Source organism: Triticum dicoccoides, chromosome 4B (genome assembly GCF_002162155.2).
Source record: "Triticum dicoccoides isolate Atlit2015 ecotype Zavitan chromosome 4B, WEW_v2.0, whole genome shotgun sequence".
Classification (NCBI taxonomy): domain Eukaryota; kingdom Viridiplantae; phylum Streptophyta; class Magnoliopsida; order Poales; family Poaceae; genus Triticum; species Triticum dicoccoides.
In genome coordinates, this window is record NC_041387.1 from 465,675,025 (window position 1) to 465,689,577 (window position 14,553).

The 14,553-nt window shown below is 45.5% G+C and overlaps 2 protein-coding genes across 2 annotated transcripts; one reads left to right on the forward strand and one right to left on the reverse strand.

Moving 5' to 3' along the window:
• Positions 1–783: 783 nt before the first annotated feature.
• Positions 784–4,104, forward strand: LOC119290907 (splicing factor 3A subunit 2-like). Its single transcript, XM_037569587.1, has 7 exons — positions 784–1,029; positions 1,121–1,290; positions 2,398–2,474; positions 3,094–3,159; positions 3,264–3,338; positions 3,420–3,494; positions 3,586–4,104. The coding sequence occupies exons 1-7, from the start codon at positions 878–880 to the stop codon at positions 3,931–3,933; spliced, it is 963 nt and encodes a 320-aa protein (XP_037425484.1). The 5' UTR covers positions 784–877; the 3' UTR covers positions 3,934–4,104.
• A 1,370-nt stretch (positions 4,105–5,474) lies between these two features.
• On the reverse strand, positions 5,475–8,506 carry LOC119290908 (mitochondrial phosphate carrier protein 3, mitochondrial-like). The gene is made up of 6 exons (XM_037569588.1): positions 7,908–8,506; positions 7,456–7,817; positions 7,319–7,362; positions 6,248–6,462; positions 5,974–6,098; positions 5,475–5,872 (listed from the first exon to the last, which is right to left on the reverse strand). Exons 1-6 carry the CDS (start codon positions 8,190–8,192, stop codon positions 5,794–5,796), a joined length of 1,110 nt encoding a protein of 369 aa, XP_037425485.1. The 5' UTR covers positions 8,193–8,506; the 3' UTR covers positions 5,475–5,793.
• Positions 8,507–14,553: the final 6,047 nt, after the last annotated feature.

The window sequence follows — 14,553 nt, forward strand, 5'->3', positions numbered from 1 at the left end:
TGCATGCGTGGTTATCAATGTTTTTTTCCTCTCAATCTGGTTTTAATGTGTGTTTATTTGCAATTTGGAACGCCGCCAGTGCGGAAAAAACCCGGACCGTGCACTATAGATTAAGTTTGCATTCAAATTAATAGTTTAGAAATATTTAACAGCTAAAAGTAACAACATATTTGGATTCTACACATTTTTCTAATCAAATTTCATATATAATATGTTAAAATCGGAGTTACGATTTAAAAGATATGGATAATTTTGTTTTAGATAAACCGCGGATTGTTTAACCGAAAGGTTAGGGGGCTTTCTGTTAAAACAGGAAAAAACGATTCGTATGACTTAAATATGTACGGTGGGTTGATTACCTAAAAGCTCAGGGGAATTTCTGAGAAAACTGAAAAAACGGTTCGGTATGACTTAATGATGGACTGCGGGTTGATTTCAACAAACTGCAGGGACTTTTTTGTAAATAAGGATGACGGACGCGTGCTTTATTATTATATATATATATATAGGTAGAGATTAGGTGGTAAAGATTTTGAACATCGGGCGTCGCACATAAATTTCAGGTGCACCGGATATACGTCAAAAAAATATTATAATCGTGTTGTTTGGATTTGTTTCTTTTACAGACAGACAAAAGCCCAGGTAAAGCCCATCCAGGTAAGATGCCGTGTAATTTCAAAAAAAAAAAGATGCCGTGTCCCTAAAAAAAAAGGTAAGATGCCGTGACATTTTGTGTGCGGCCGTGCGGGTCGTAAGTTGGGCTTGGGTCGGTTGAAGGACCTTCCAAAACCGACCAGAGCCGCAACAAACACTATCGAACAGAAGCCGGAGGTCTGGCGATTCGACCCTCGAGAGGCGGCCGAACCGAGCAGACGCCATGGACCGCGAGTGGGGCTCCAAGCCCGGCAGCGGCGGCGCCGCCACCGCCCAGAATGAGGCCATTGACCGGCGGGAGCGCCTGCGCCGCCTCGCGCTCGAGACCATCGACCTCGCCAAGGACCCCTACTTCATGCGAAATCATCTCGGCAGGTAATCCCCCCGCCGCAAAACCCTAGATTCTTCGTCTTCTCGATTCGCATAGCTCTGCCTGCTGATTCCGCTCGTTTTTTCGTGTGTCAAGCTATGAGTGCAAGCTCTGCCTGACGCTCCACAACAACGAGGGGAACTACCTCGCGCACACGCAGGGGAAGCGGCACCAGACCAACCTCGCCAAGCGTGCCGCCCGCGAGGCCAAGGACGCGCCCGCGCAGCCCCAGCCAAACAAGCGCAAGCTCGCGCCCCGCAAGTCTGGTGCGTAAAGAATTACCTCCCTGTGTTTTTAATTTACCCGAGTAGTTTACTGGTAGAATTAAGGTTCTCCTAAGCTGACATGACTTCGCATTGTTCAACTATGTAGGGCCTGCTATTTTAGTTCTGCAGATGCCTGGTCTATGTTTTTTCTTTATCGATTTCAGTAATGTCATTGCGCTAGGTTTGTTCAGAGTACTTGGTGTGAGCCATACCGAGTTGCATATAACCTTGGATCTCTTTACTTCTGTAATGAACGAATTTGACGTTTTGAGCGAGGCAATGATATATCAGATCTTTTTGAAGATCTTGGTGGTATTTCAAGTTTCATCTCGATGTGAGTTTATAACGTTTATTTGGGTATTCAGTGTTGCAAGCACAATGGTTGAGGACTGTTGCAGGATGGATGAATGTCCCTGTGTGTCAAATTTGCCCTGTCAACTAACAATCTTGTACCTTGCTTTGTGCTCTGATAATTTTAGGTATGAGAGTGGGACGGCCAAATTAGAGTGTTTTGTTGGATAACAGAATGTGAACATTAACTTCACAGTAGTAATCTTCATTTTTATCCACGGTTTAGGCGTGTCTTTAACTATTGATACATCAATAAGGCAGCAATGAAAAGTAAATACCCTGTTCCGATAATAAATATCCCTTGATTAGTTAAAGGGAGCCAAGTCTATAAAGTTGATCTTGGGTTGCTTTGTTGTCTTCAAATCTAGATAAAGATTACACACCTAAAACAGCCTTGAAAAGCCACTGTGGGCTTAAATATTAGTGATATGCTGTTTGGTGTTGCTTAACTAATGGTCATGTGCCATAAGCATTCATGCTCGGAACTCTGGATGCTTCTGATAACTTTCTGTGGTACAGCAGTTTCCAAAATAAGTTTTTCACAGCGGAGACAAATCTATTGGAAGCTAGGCTTAATTTTGTTCTACTGATTCCCGAAATGTTCAAACATCAAGGCGTTGTTTTTTATTAGCTATTTAGACCCTTGTATTCTGTTTCAATTTGGTAGTACAGCTATGCTATTTTGTTTTCCGCACCTAATTGTGTTATCTTGGCAACTATCCTCACAAGTTATAACTATGTTTCTTTGCTTTGCAGTTAAGATTGGCAGACCTGGATATACAGTAACTAAACAGTATGATCCTGACACGAAGCAACACTCATTTCTCTTTGAGGTTAGTATTTATCGTGCTTGTACATCTTGTTCTCAGAGTTGGTCAATAGAGGATTTGTACATGATCAAATAAGTTGGTTTACCATCTTCCTGTATCTAGAGACACTGTTTTGTCATTTTTCATTCCATGTCATTTGTCATGTCATGTAGGCATCTGAATTACAAATGGCAAGGATCTTATAGTGATACCAGTTAAGTTAGGTTCGTTTCCAACTTTTAGTTTATTCATATACTAGTATGTTTCTACAGTTTTATTTGCCTCCCGTTGGCAAACCAATTTTACAATGCTATCTACTCCCCTCCATTCCTAAATATAAGTCTTTTTAGAGATTCCAATGCGGACTACATACGGAGCAAAATGAGTGAATCTACATTCTAAAATATGTCCATATACATCTGCATGTAGTTCGTATCTCTAAAAAGAGTTATATTTAAGAACGGAGGGAGTAGAAGTTTATCTTTTGATAAAGCAGCCTTACTGAAGAGTTAACACATTCAGAATAGTGACAAGTAGCGACATAATCAGCCAGTTTCTCTTATCGATTTCTCTTGTTATGAGCATTTAAATAACCATGTACACTGGGGTAGTGGAGTGACAAATTTTGGCATTCTGTTTTCAGATCGAGTATCCTGAAATCGAAGATAATAGCAAGCCAAGGCACCGTTTCATGGCATCATATGAACAGGTATTAATGGGCCCTGGGCTAATCTGTGAGCATCATCAGTCTGATATATGTTGCTTTACTGTTAATAATCTTCCATTTGCTAATGTACTACTATTGTTTTACAGAAAATCCAATCTTGGGATAAGAGGTACCAATATCTGCTTTTTGCAGCGGAGCCCTACGAGGTCATTGGCTTTAAGGTGTATCTCTTGCAAAGCTCTGCTGCATCAGACCCATTAGCCAATGTGTATGTGTGTACTTATACTGTTTCTTATTTGCAGATTCCAAGCACAGAGATTGACAAATCAACAGACAAGTTTTTCTCGTATTGGGATCCGGACAAGAAGTCGTACATTGTGAGTTTTTCTATGCAGGTTTTTGCCGTTTCATTTAGCTGCCTTTAAAAACAATATTGTTTCACAAACTTTCACATTTTTTTTACAACAGCTACAACTATACTTCAAGCCAAGACCACCGGAAATTAACAGACAACCAGCAGCTCCTGGTACTGTCCCAAATGGGACAGGAGGCCCTCCTGGTGCTCCACCAAGGCCACCATCCCAGCCACAGGCTCTGCCGCCACCTCCACCGAATGCACCTATGGGAATGCCCCCTAGGATCCCGCCACCACCAATGAGCGGTCTTCAACCTCCACCCCCTCCACCTCCGCTTGCAAATGGTCCTCCGCGTTCAATACCACCTCCACCTCCTTCTGGTGGTCCAATGGCTAACTTTACTCCTGGAGCACCTCCGCCACGCCCTCCGATGCAAGGCTACCCTGGACCTCAGCAGTAGGTGATCTTAGTGCGGGCAAGAGAGATCAGGCTACAAATTTTGAACACTTTATCCAAACCAGTATGTTTGACATATGCGCTACATTGTTGTCTGAAATTTTACTGTACTGTAAGCAGATTAAATTATTTAAGTGCGCTTTCAAGCAAAGCATTTTATCTGTTTGTGTTGTCATCTCTTTGTAACTTCGTTTTTGGACGTTATCCCTTCGGCAGACGATTCTGTAATTGTCATATTCCTGGGCAAGTAGAGTGCTCTTCGAAGTATACTATCGTGGTAAATGTGATTTATGAGCATCATGTTCCAATCTGTTCATGAAGCGGTTCATGTTCTTGCTAATCTGTTTAGTTCTGATTTAGTGCATTTGTTTGGTTGTAACCAAAAGCACAAAGTGAAGCCGACTTTTTTGCTAAAAGCTACAAGATCATGTTGAGCCACAAAAATACTCAGCAAAGCGCTAGAAACTGCGCACTTTGTAGTGGTTTGAGAATCGGTGATTTCGTGGCATCTAAAGTTAGGTTCAGATAGTCGAGATCATTCAAAGCTATACGGATGACATCTAAAACGGCAAAATCAGTCACGCTTTGCAGTGGTTTGAGAACCAGTGATTTCGTGGTAGGATGTACTGTATAAAGTTAGGTTCAGATAGTTGAGGTTAATACATTCTGGATAGCTTTGGACAGCTTTGTGAGCTCTGGACAGCTCTGGACAGCTTTGCACTGGATACTTCTACAGGCTACTCGCTTTCCGAGGGGTTTTGACAACTTTTCACACCTGGGTTTGGGATGTGGTGATCCCCCTCAAGCACAGAATCTTCCTATGGCTTGCTTTCCCCCTCAAGCACAGAATCTTCCTATGGCTTGCTTTCCGTGGCCGCCTAAACACTAAGGATAACATGGTAAAGAAAGGCTGGTCGGAGGCTGCCCAGTTTGCACATTGTGACACTTGCCCCGCTGTTGAGCCAATCGATCACTTACTACTATGCTGTGCGCCTGCCAGCGTTCTTTGGGGCAAAATGGAGCTGGACGTTCTGGCTTGCTCGGCTACTAATGTTCTTTCTTTTGTGGAGCAAGCACAACACCAGATTGGCTTCAGGCACAAATGGAATGTGGCTTTCGCGGCTTGTGCTATTACCTTGTGGCGTGCTAGGAATGACAGAGTCTTCAACTCCAAAATCTGGTTTGTACAATACACATGTCTATATGCAGCAGACATGCTCCGTCTTTGGAGTTTCAGAACTCAAAACCAGCGCACCAGGGAGGTTCTCCAGGTTTGGAGACAAAAGCTGCTGCATAGCGTGTAGACGAATGATGTAACCCTTCTCCCCTTCTCCCCTCTATTCCTCTTTTCTTTTTTTAGACCTGCTTGTGTTTTGCACCTTGGTGCACCAAACAAGCTGTCCTTGTACTGATACCTGTTACTTCATCAGGCTCTGGCCTGTTTTGAAATATAAGATCGGCAGCCTGCCACCTTCTTTGTTTAAAAAAAAACATTCTGGATACTTAACAGTTATTCAATTCTTATGGTTCATTCTTCCGATTATGTAGGCTGCATAAACAGGCCAGGCCGACACGGGCCATATGCAAGATGTATTCAGATGATTACGCCAATGCGCCAGACAAATCAATCTCTGAAGCTTGTTTTGTTCTTGTATGTTCTCCAACGTCCAAGGGGGTAGCAACAAACAAAAACCCCTTGAATGTGAAATTTCCTAACCGGCTAAAAGAAAGTCTCACAGTGTACATTCAACACTTCATCCTCCGATGCTGGAGCTCTTGCAAGAATCAGAGCAGCTCCGGGGGTGCCGGTTTATACATCTACTCCGGTTACAGATAACTCAGGACAAGACCTTCCCTGGTGCGGTCAGTTCTGCTTCTCATGATCTACTCGGTGCAAAGTAGTGGCAGCATGACAACTAGAGCTGACTCCCCCGGTGGTTGGTCTGGAGAGTTAATCACAAGCAACCATGAGATAATTTGGTATTGTGGCATAAATTGTTGATGATGTCAGAGATGCATGTCATACACAGCAAGAGATACTTACAGCCCAACAAATACTTTAAACGCGTCATATGTTGCCCATTGCGCTCCGGTAAGAGTACCGACCATGATAATACGGAGTGGAAGGCCACGAGTGAAAAGGCCCCACAACCCAATGGTTGTTATAGCCTGGAAGCTCAATTAATCGATTAAAACAGTTCAAAAATTGAATATTGATACCACGATTTAGTACCGTCTGACAGCCAGATGGGTGTAAGCTATATAGTTAACAGTTCTGAGCATTTTAATTATTTCCTGGGATAGGACTTGCAACTTACATCTGCCACAGTGGCTCCCTTTGCATTGTTGAGAAAAGACACCAGGTTGTCTGCGGGATGAGAGATAGCAGCACACAAGACTCCAGCAATGTACCCCCCTGCAAAACTCACAGCTAGCTGGAGTGGTTTACTGCATTGATCTTTTGGTTTTGGGACAGCATGCTTGTACACCATCTCAACAATGGTCTCAAAACAAGCAAATTTCATCATAGTGTCTGCAATGTAATGGAGAAAATGATCAGGGAGCACACCTTAACATAAAGGCTATAAGATGGCATCAAAAACTGTTTCATAGTCATGTTGAACAATCGAGTACTTCATCCATAAGCACCGTATTCAACCAATTATCTTCCTTCCTTTGCAATTTGCTAACTAGTATCATGCTTCCCATATATTTTTCTGGACACCATGTGTCACGTTGCTACTATATAACTGCCATTTCATCAAACAAATCAGCTCACAATTGCCAGATGAGTATTGTTTGGGTTAAAACCGCACTGAGCTCTCTATTCCACATGTCATATTTCTCATCTGTTCTCTCTCTACTGATTTGTTTAGTAACATGGCAAAAGCGTGGCATCCACGTTAGCCGGAATCAGTTGTAAACTAGAGTGTGGGGGTTAAAAGGTCATCTTTTTTGCTGTGAGCCTGTGACAACTATAGATGATCTGGATTGCATATATTTCATAATAGAGGAAACAAATATAATCAACTAGGCTTTTCATGGTTGAGCAAGGGCTGCAAACTAGGTCTAAAATACAGAAATTAAGGAGTGTCAAACTTGTGAGTCTATGGAAAAGCAACAGTGATAAATGGCTAACTCAGTTTGGTGGGCATTCTGGAATCATGTTAGCCCCAACTCTATGTCCCATGAAATTTCTAGCCTTTAACACTCTAAAGAACTCCATACACAATAGTATGATCTCTAAAATTGTTTGTCTCGGAAACGAGCTAAACGAAGATTCTGGTATCAAAATGTTCAGCGGTACTACTATTGTTTGGCCATGTACCATTCAACCATTGGCATGCAAATACAGTAGGAAAATATAACTTGTAATGAATTCGACTCACAAGGAATTTGGCGGCCCCAAAGAGGAACTATTCCCTTGTAAAGCCTGAAATGAACACATAGCGTTAACGAGTGTTCTGCACTATCTTGAATACAACTAATCATAACATAATCAGTACAGGATATGCAGTATCCATACCCAAAGGCACCTTCGGACCGGACAAGTTTCGGAAGCCCATCGGTTAGGCATCGAGCGAATCCCGGCTGCGTCTGGATCCGAACCTTGACGGCTTCCATGGGGCAGAGAGCTAAATCTGCAATTACCTCAGCCGACGCCGATGCAGCGAGGTAGATGGCGGTCTTCAACCTGTCAGCATTCTCGGGACCAGCAATGTCCGAGTAGCACTTCTTAAAGTACTCGTAGAAACCAAACTTGCAGGCTCCCTGGCTACTATACCCAACCAGCGTGGCCATCCAGCCTTTGAAGAACCCACCGAGACCCTGCTCTTGGAGCAGCACACCGAAGCCAGACGAGATGTCCCTGTACTTGCTAGGGTCAACCTGCGAGAGCAATTCCCGTCAGACATTAGTACCAGGGGAGCGGGAAGCTTGGACAGGAGCAGCAAGGGAGCCCGTTTCTGTTTGAGAGACCTGCATATTGCACTTGACGAGGTCGAGCGGCGTGACTGCGAGGTGGGTGAGGCCAGTGCTGAGGACCCCGCCGAGGGCGCAGGTGGCGTAGAAGAGCGGCGTGTGCAGCTGCACCGGCGGCGCCGCATCCGCCTCCACCCTCCGCTCGGCCGCTCTGGCCCTCCGGTCGCGGACGGCGATCTCCCATCTCTTCCCCAGCTGCTCCGCGTTGGTGGCGAGCGAGGCCAGGAGGCGGTCGAGGGGCAGCGTGGCCGTGGGGCAGCCGACCTTGTCGCGGCTCGCCATCTGGGGACGTGAGCTGGAAGCTGGAGCTGGGCGCGGTACTCGGGAGGTCGTCGCGGTCGGAGACGCGCATGGTAGGGGGGGCAGCTGGGAGGGGGGTTCGGGCGAAGGCCGCGAGCTGAGCTGAGCTGCGCCGAGACCCGCCCTTGACCCTTGCTCTCCCGCACCGGCGGCTGGCCGAGACGCGAAGTGGTGTGGCGGCTGCTTTTCCGAGGGACGCCGACGCGAGATTTGGGTGCGGATTGGGTGGCGAGATGCTGCCGCCGCGCGCAGCGGGCGGGACGGACCCCACCGCCTGTCGGGAGGAAAAGATCCGACACGCGACGGGAAGTTGCGGTGTCTGATCGATCGACGGAGAGAATATGCCGCCCGCGGTACACGTACACTGCCACGGCGTCGTCGTCTACGTGCATCGCAGGTGCCACCTGAGTGCAATGGAAAAAGTCCATTTTAAACCTTAAACTCGTAGAGGTTCGACGAAATAAACCCTTAAGTCAAAATTCCGGTCGATTGCACTCTAAACTATGCAATCCCGGTCTAAATCGAACCTTCGGGTTGTTTGGATGGCCGGGATTGGCGTCATCCGCAGAGGACTCACACCTGCTCAACGCTGGGCTGGCCCGCTTTTTTTTTTGTCAAGAAACAAAAATTCGCAAAGGCGCTACACCTTGCTCCCTGTTTAGCCGGCCCGCTTCATATTTTCCGTTAGAAAACAAAACATAAGCTCACGGTGTGGCGCTGGTGTTGTTTGATCGATGCAACGGCAATCCCTGTGTGACGCTCGTTTTTTTTTTTGAGGGGTCCCTGTGCGACGCTCGTCTGCGTCAAGACGGTGTGGCTTCGCGAAGCTTCGCCTCGCAACAGCCCCGTTTGGGCCGGCCCAGACTTGTCCGCTGCTGCCTCTCTGTTTCTTCTGTTTTCTGTTTCTGTTTCTTTTCCTTTTTCTGTTTCTTTTCTTTTTTATGTTTCTGTTTATTTTTTTCCTATATTTTTATTTTTTATTTCTATTGTTTCGATTTTATTATAATATACAAAGTTCGTTGCATGTTACAAAAATGTTCATCGGTATATTAAGGAAATGTTCATGGTTCTTTACAAAAGTTCATCATCCATTACAAAACTGTTCAACATTTATTAGAAATTGTTCAATGAATATGTAATCACAGTGTTTTCGAAATTTATTAAGGTCATATTACACAAATGTTCAATGTGTATTAAAAAATTGTTCAACATATACTACATAATCTTCAATGCGTATTCAAAATTTGTTCAGAGGATATATTCGTATGTCTAAAAAAATATTCATGTTTAAAAAAAATTGTTCAGAATGTTTTTGTTCCATTTTTTGGTAACTTTTTAGAGAAATGTTTGGGATTTCAAAAAAATAGTTCTGTTTAAAAAAATCAATTTTAAAAATGTCGTGTGCTCTAATTTAAAAAATGTTTGTGTTTTCATAAAAAATCAGGAGTTTAAAAGTTATTCCCGTTAAAAATTATTTGCAAATTTTCAAAAACGTTCATGTTTTAAAATTTTGTTTGGGAGTTTTAAAAAATGTGCATGTCCCAAAAGTTTATTTGAATTTTCCAAATTTATTATGGTAAATCTGTTCACGAATTTGAAAAGTGGTCGCTTTTCATAAAACACTCAAGTTCTTTTAAAATGTTTTGCATTTGAAATTTTAAAAAATATCCGAATATTTTTTATTTAAAAAATATTCGAATCTGGTGATGATTCTTATTGTTTTGTGCTTCTGGAAAACAAGTTTGCTCACCCGCAAAAAAAGAAAAAGAAAAACAAATTTGCTTGCTAGCTCAACTGGTTGCAACCGCACCTGTAGCTGCAAGCTCGCGCGAGTTCCGCTTTTGCGTACTTTTTTATTTAGCAAAACAGGAAGCCCGTATTTTTTTCAACTTATACAACCGCAACTGGTACTACTTGATTTGGTGTTGGTTCGTAACTTGTCAAGCCCGTATTTATTTTTAGCGTTACACAAGCTCGCTCGAGTTCCGCATGTGCGTACTTTTTTTTGAGCAAACAGAAAAACAAATGGGCTGGCGCCCTGGTAAACATTGGCGCTCCTTGGCCCACCAGCCAGACAAATCCCGGTTGACACTTGCCAGGGTTTAATTTAGACCGGAATTGCATAGTTTAAGGTGCAATCGACCGGGATTTTAACTTCAGGGTTCATTTCGCCGAACCTCTACGAATTTAGGGTTTAAAATGGACTTTTTCCGCGTGCAATCGACGAAGAGGAGTATGCTTGGCGCGGTACACTGGCCGGCGCCGTCTGCGTGCATCGCCGGCATGGATACTGTGATCATGCCTCACGTGGTTTGATTGCTGTTAGTGTTTCAGACCCGGTGACGGTGATGGACTGATGGTTGACATGTTGGCAATTAGCAACCACACGAAATACCGATTAGAGTCCAGCTATAACGCCTCTGTCATAAGTACTCCCTCATTTGAACTATCAAAACATCATATATTAATATATTTAAAAACAGAGGGAGTACGCCTTATCGATATGCCAACTCGCCCGTACCAATATCTTATCGACTGAAGCACACGTACATGACGCTGAGCTTTATCTATCGGTGGATTGTGCCTGTTTAGACGCTCCTCGTGTCTCGGGGCACCTCCCGCCCATCCCCGCGTCATCGTCGCTGGCCCGCCCCCACGTCCCCGCCATTGGAGGGCCGGCTGGCGAAGCTGTGTCGGGCCATAGGATGGTGGCGGCGGGTCCGTTTCTCCTCCTCATCGCCCAGCTGCCCTTCCCCTCCACGTTCCGGTCCCGGACAGCACCGGCGGTCTCCCTCGGCAGCCTCTTTCCCGCTACGCAGGCAGCGCCGGGGCCTCCCATCTCAAGCGCAACATACCCTTCCTCCCGAGATCCGATCTGCGCGTCTTCATCCAGCTGCCCCTCCCCGGCCGGCAAGACCGATGTTGCGGCTTGGCCGTGGAGTGAAGGTATCCTCCGCATCCCTCTCCCTCCCATTGGGCGTAGCCTAGCTCGCTGCTGGTGCCGCGACTGGTTGGGGTGGACGCGGGTGCTGTGGCCGGTCATGGGTCTTCCTCGTCTAGGAGACCCTTGTCTCCGGCAGCACCCACCTCCCTTGTGCTTCAGTGATGGCTCTTGCGTGGTGATTGTTGAGGCAATGGTGGTTGATTCCCCGGCGGCGGCTGCCTTTCACGGCGCGCCGACCTGGTGTTGTGGTGTTCGTGCGGCGCCTCATAGTGGGAATTTGCTGGCGCTCCCTCGGCCCTGGCGGCCTTTGGACCCGAGTTCCCCAGTGTCGGTGGCTTGCCGGTGTCCTCTGGTGATGCAGCACCGGCCACACGATCCGGTAGCTGCGTCTCTTCCAGCTCATTCGGTCGTCGACGTCCCGACGGCTACAGCCCTGACATCTCGGAATGCGTTCTTCCAGTCCTTGCTTGCCAGCGTCGCTTGTCCCTATTGCTTCCCCCGCGTTGTTTCTCTCTACCTCATCGCACTATCGACGTTGTACCTCCGCGCCTCGCTTAGTGCCAGATCCATTATTGTGTGTCTGGTGGCGCCAGGTGTCACCTTCGCCGGCCTACCTCCTCTAGATTTGGTGGCTCCGGCCAACAACAGCTTCCCCATAGCAATTTTTGGATTCGGTGGCTATGGGATTGCTCAGAATCAGGCCAGAGAGAAATCTCTGAAGGAAATATGCCCTAGAGGCAATAATAAAGTTGTTATTTATATTTCCTTATATCATGATAAACGTTTCTTATTCATGCTAAAATTGTATTAACCAGAAACTTAGTACATTTATGAATACATAGACAAAACATAGTGTCCCTAGTATGCCTCTACTTGACTAGCTCGTTAATCAAAGATGGTTATGTTTCCTAACCATAGACATGTGTTGTCATTTGATGAACGAGATCACATCTTTAGGAGAATGATGTGATGGATAAGACCCATCCGCTAGCTTAGCATTATGATCGTTACAGTTTTATTGCCACTACTTTCTTCATGACTTATACATGTTCCTCTAACTATGAGATTATGCAACTCCTGAATACCGGAGGAACACCTTGTATGCTATCAAACGTTACAACGTAACTGGGTGATTATAAAGATGCTCTACAGGTGTCTCCGAAGGTGTTTGTTGGGTTGGCATAGATCAAGATTAGGATCTATCACTCTGTGTATCGGAGAGGTATCTCGGGGCCCTCTCGGTAATGCTCATCACTATAAGCCTTGCAAGCAATGTGACTAATAAGTTAGTTGCGGGATGAAGCATTATGGAACGAGGAAAGAGACTTACCTGTAACGAGATTGAACTAGGTATGATGATACCGACGATCGAATCTCGGATAAGTAACATACCAATGACAAAGGGAACAACATATGTTGTTATGCGGTTTGACCGATAAAGATCTTCATAGAATATGTAGGAGCCAATATGAGCATCCAGGTTCCGCTATTGGTTATTGATCGGAGATGTGTCTAGATCATGTCTACATAGTTCTCGAACCGGTAGGGTCCGCACGCTTAACGTTTGATGATGATTTATATTATGAGTTATGTGTTTTTGATGACCAAAGATTGTTTGGAGTCCCGGATGAGATCATAGACGTGACGAGGAGTCTCGAAATGGTCGAGACATAAAGATTGATATATTGGAAGACTATGTTTGGACACCGGAAAGGTTTCGGAAGAGTTCAGGCATTTTTCGAGGAACCGAGGGGTTACCGGAACCCCCTGGGGAAGTTATGGGCCTAGATGGGCCATAAGGGAGTATGAGAGGGAAGGCCACAAGGTGGCGCGTGCCCCTCCCCTTTGCAGTCTGAATTGGACTAGAGAGAGGGGGCGCGACCCCCTCTTTCCTTCCCCTCTCCCTCTCCTTCCCTCCTTCCCCCTCTTGGATTAGGAAAAGAAGGGGGGGGGATTCCTACTAGGTTTGCAGTTCTAGTAGGACTCCCCCCTTGGCGTGCCTCCCCCTTGGCCGGCTCCCTCCTCCTCCCTCCTTTATATACGGGGGCAGGGGGCACCCCAAAGCACAACATCAAGTTCTCTTAACCGTGTGCGGTGCCCCCCTCCACAGTTACACACCTCGGTCATATCATCGTAGTGCTTAGGCGAAGCCCTGCGTCGGTAACATCATCAACACAGTCGCCATGCCATCGCGCTGATAGAACTCTCCCTTGTCCTCAACTGGATCAAGAGCTCGAGGGACATCATCGGGCTGAACGCGTGCTGAACGCGGAGGTGCCGTACGTTCGGTGCTTGGATCGGTTGGATCGTGAAGACGTTCGACTACATCAACCGCATTAACTAAATGCTTCCGCTTTCGGTCTACGAGGGTACGTGGACACACTCTCCCCTCTCGTTGCTATGCATCTCCTAGATAGATCTTGTGTGATTATAGGAAAATTTTGAATTACTACGTTCCCCAATAGTGGTATCAGAGCCAGGTCTATGCGTAGAAGTTATATGCACGAGTAGGACACAAAGAGTTATGGGCGATAATAGTCATACTGCTTACCACCAATGTCTTAATTCGGCGGTATTGTTGGATGAAGCGGCCCGGACCGACATTACATGACCAAGTTCATGAGACTGGTTCTACCGACGTGCTTTCGCACATAGGTGGCTGGCGGGTGTCTGTTTCTCGAACTTTAGTTCAATCGAGTTTGACTATGGCTGGTCCTTGTTGAAGGTTAAAACAACACACTTGACGAAAAATCGTTGTGGTTTTCACGCGTAGGTAAGAACGGTTCTTGCTAGAAGCCTGTAGCAGCCACGTAAAACTTGCAACAACAAAGTAGAGGACGTCTAGCTTGTTTTTGCAGGGCTTGTTGTGATGTGATATGGTCAAGACATGATGTGATATAAATTGTTATATGAGATGATCATGTTTTGTAACAGAGTTATCGGCAACTGACAGGAGCCATATGGTTGCTGCTTTATTGTATGAATGCAATTGCCATATAATTGCTTTACTTTATCACTAAGCGGTAGCGATAGTCGTAGTAGCAATAGTTGGCGAGACGACAACGATGCTACGGTGGAGATCAAGGTGTCAAGCCGGTGACAATGGAGATCATAACGATGCTTCAGTGATGGAGATCATGAGCACAAGATGATGATGGCCATATCATGTCACATATTTTTATTGCATGTGATGTTTATTTTTTATGATTCTTATTTTGCTTAGTACGACGGTAGCATTATAAGATGATCCCTTACTAAAATTTCAAGGTATAAGTGTTCTCCCTAAGTATGCACCGTTGTGATAGTTCTTCGTGCTGAGCACCACGTGATGATCGGATGTGATAAGCTCTACATTCACATACAATGGGTGCAAGCCAGTTTTGCACATGCGGAATACTC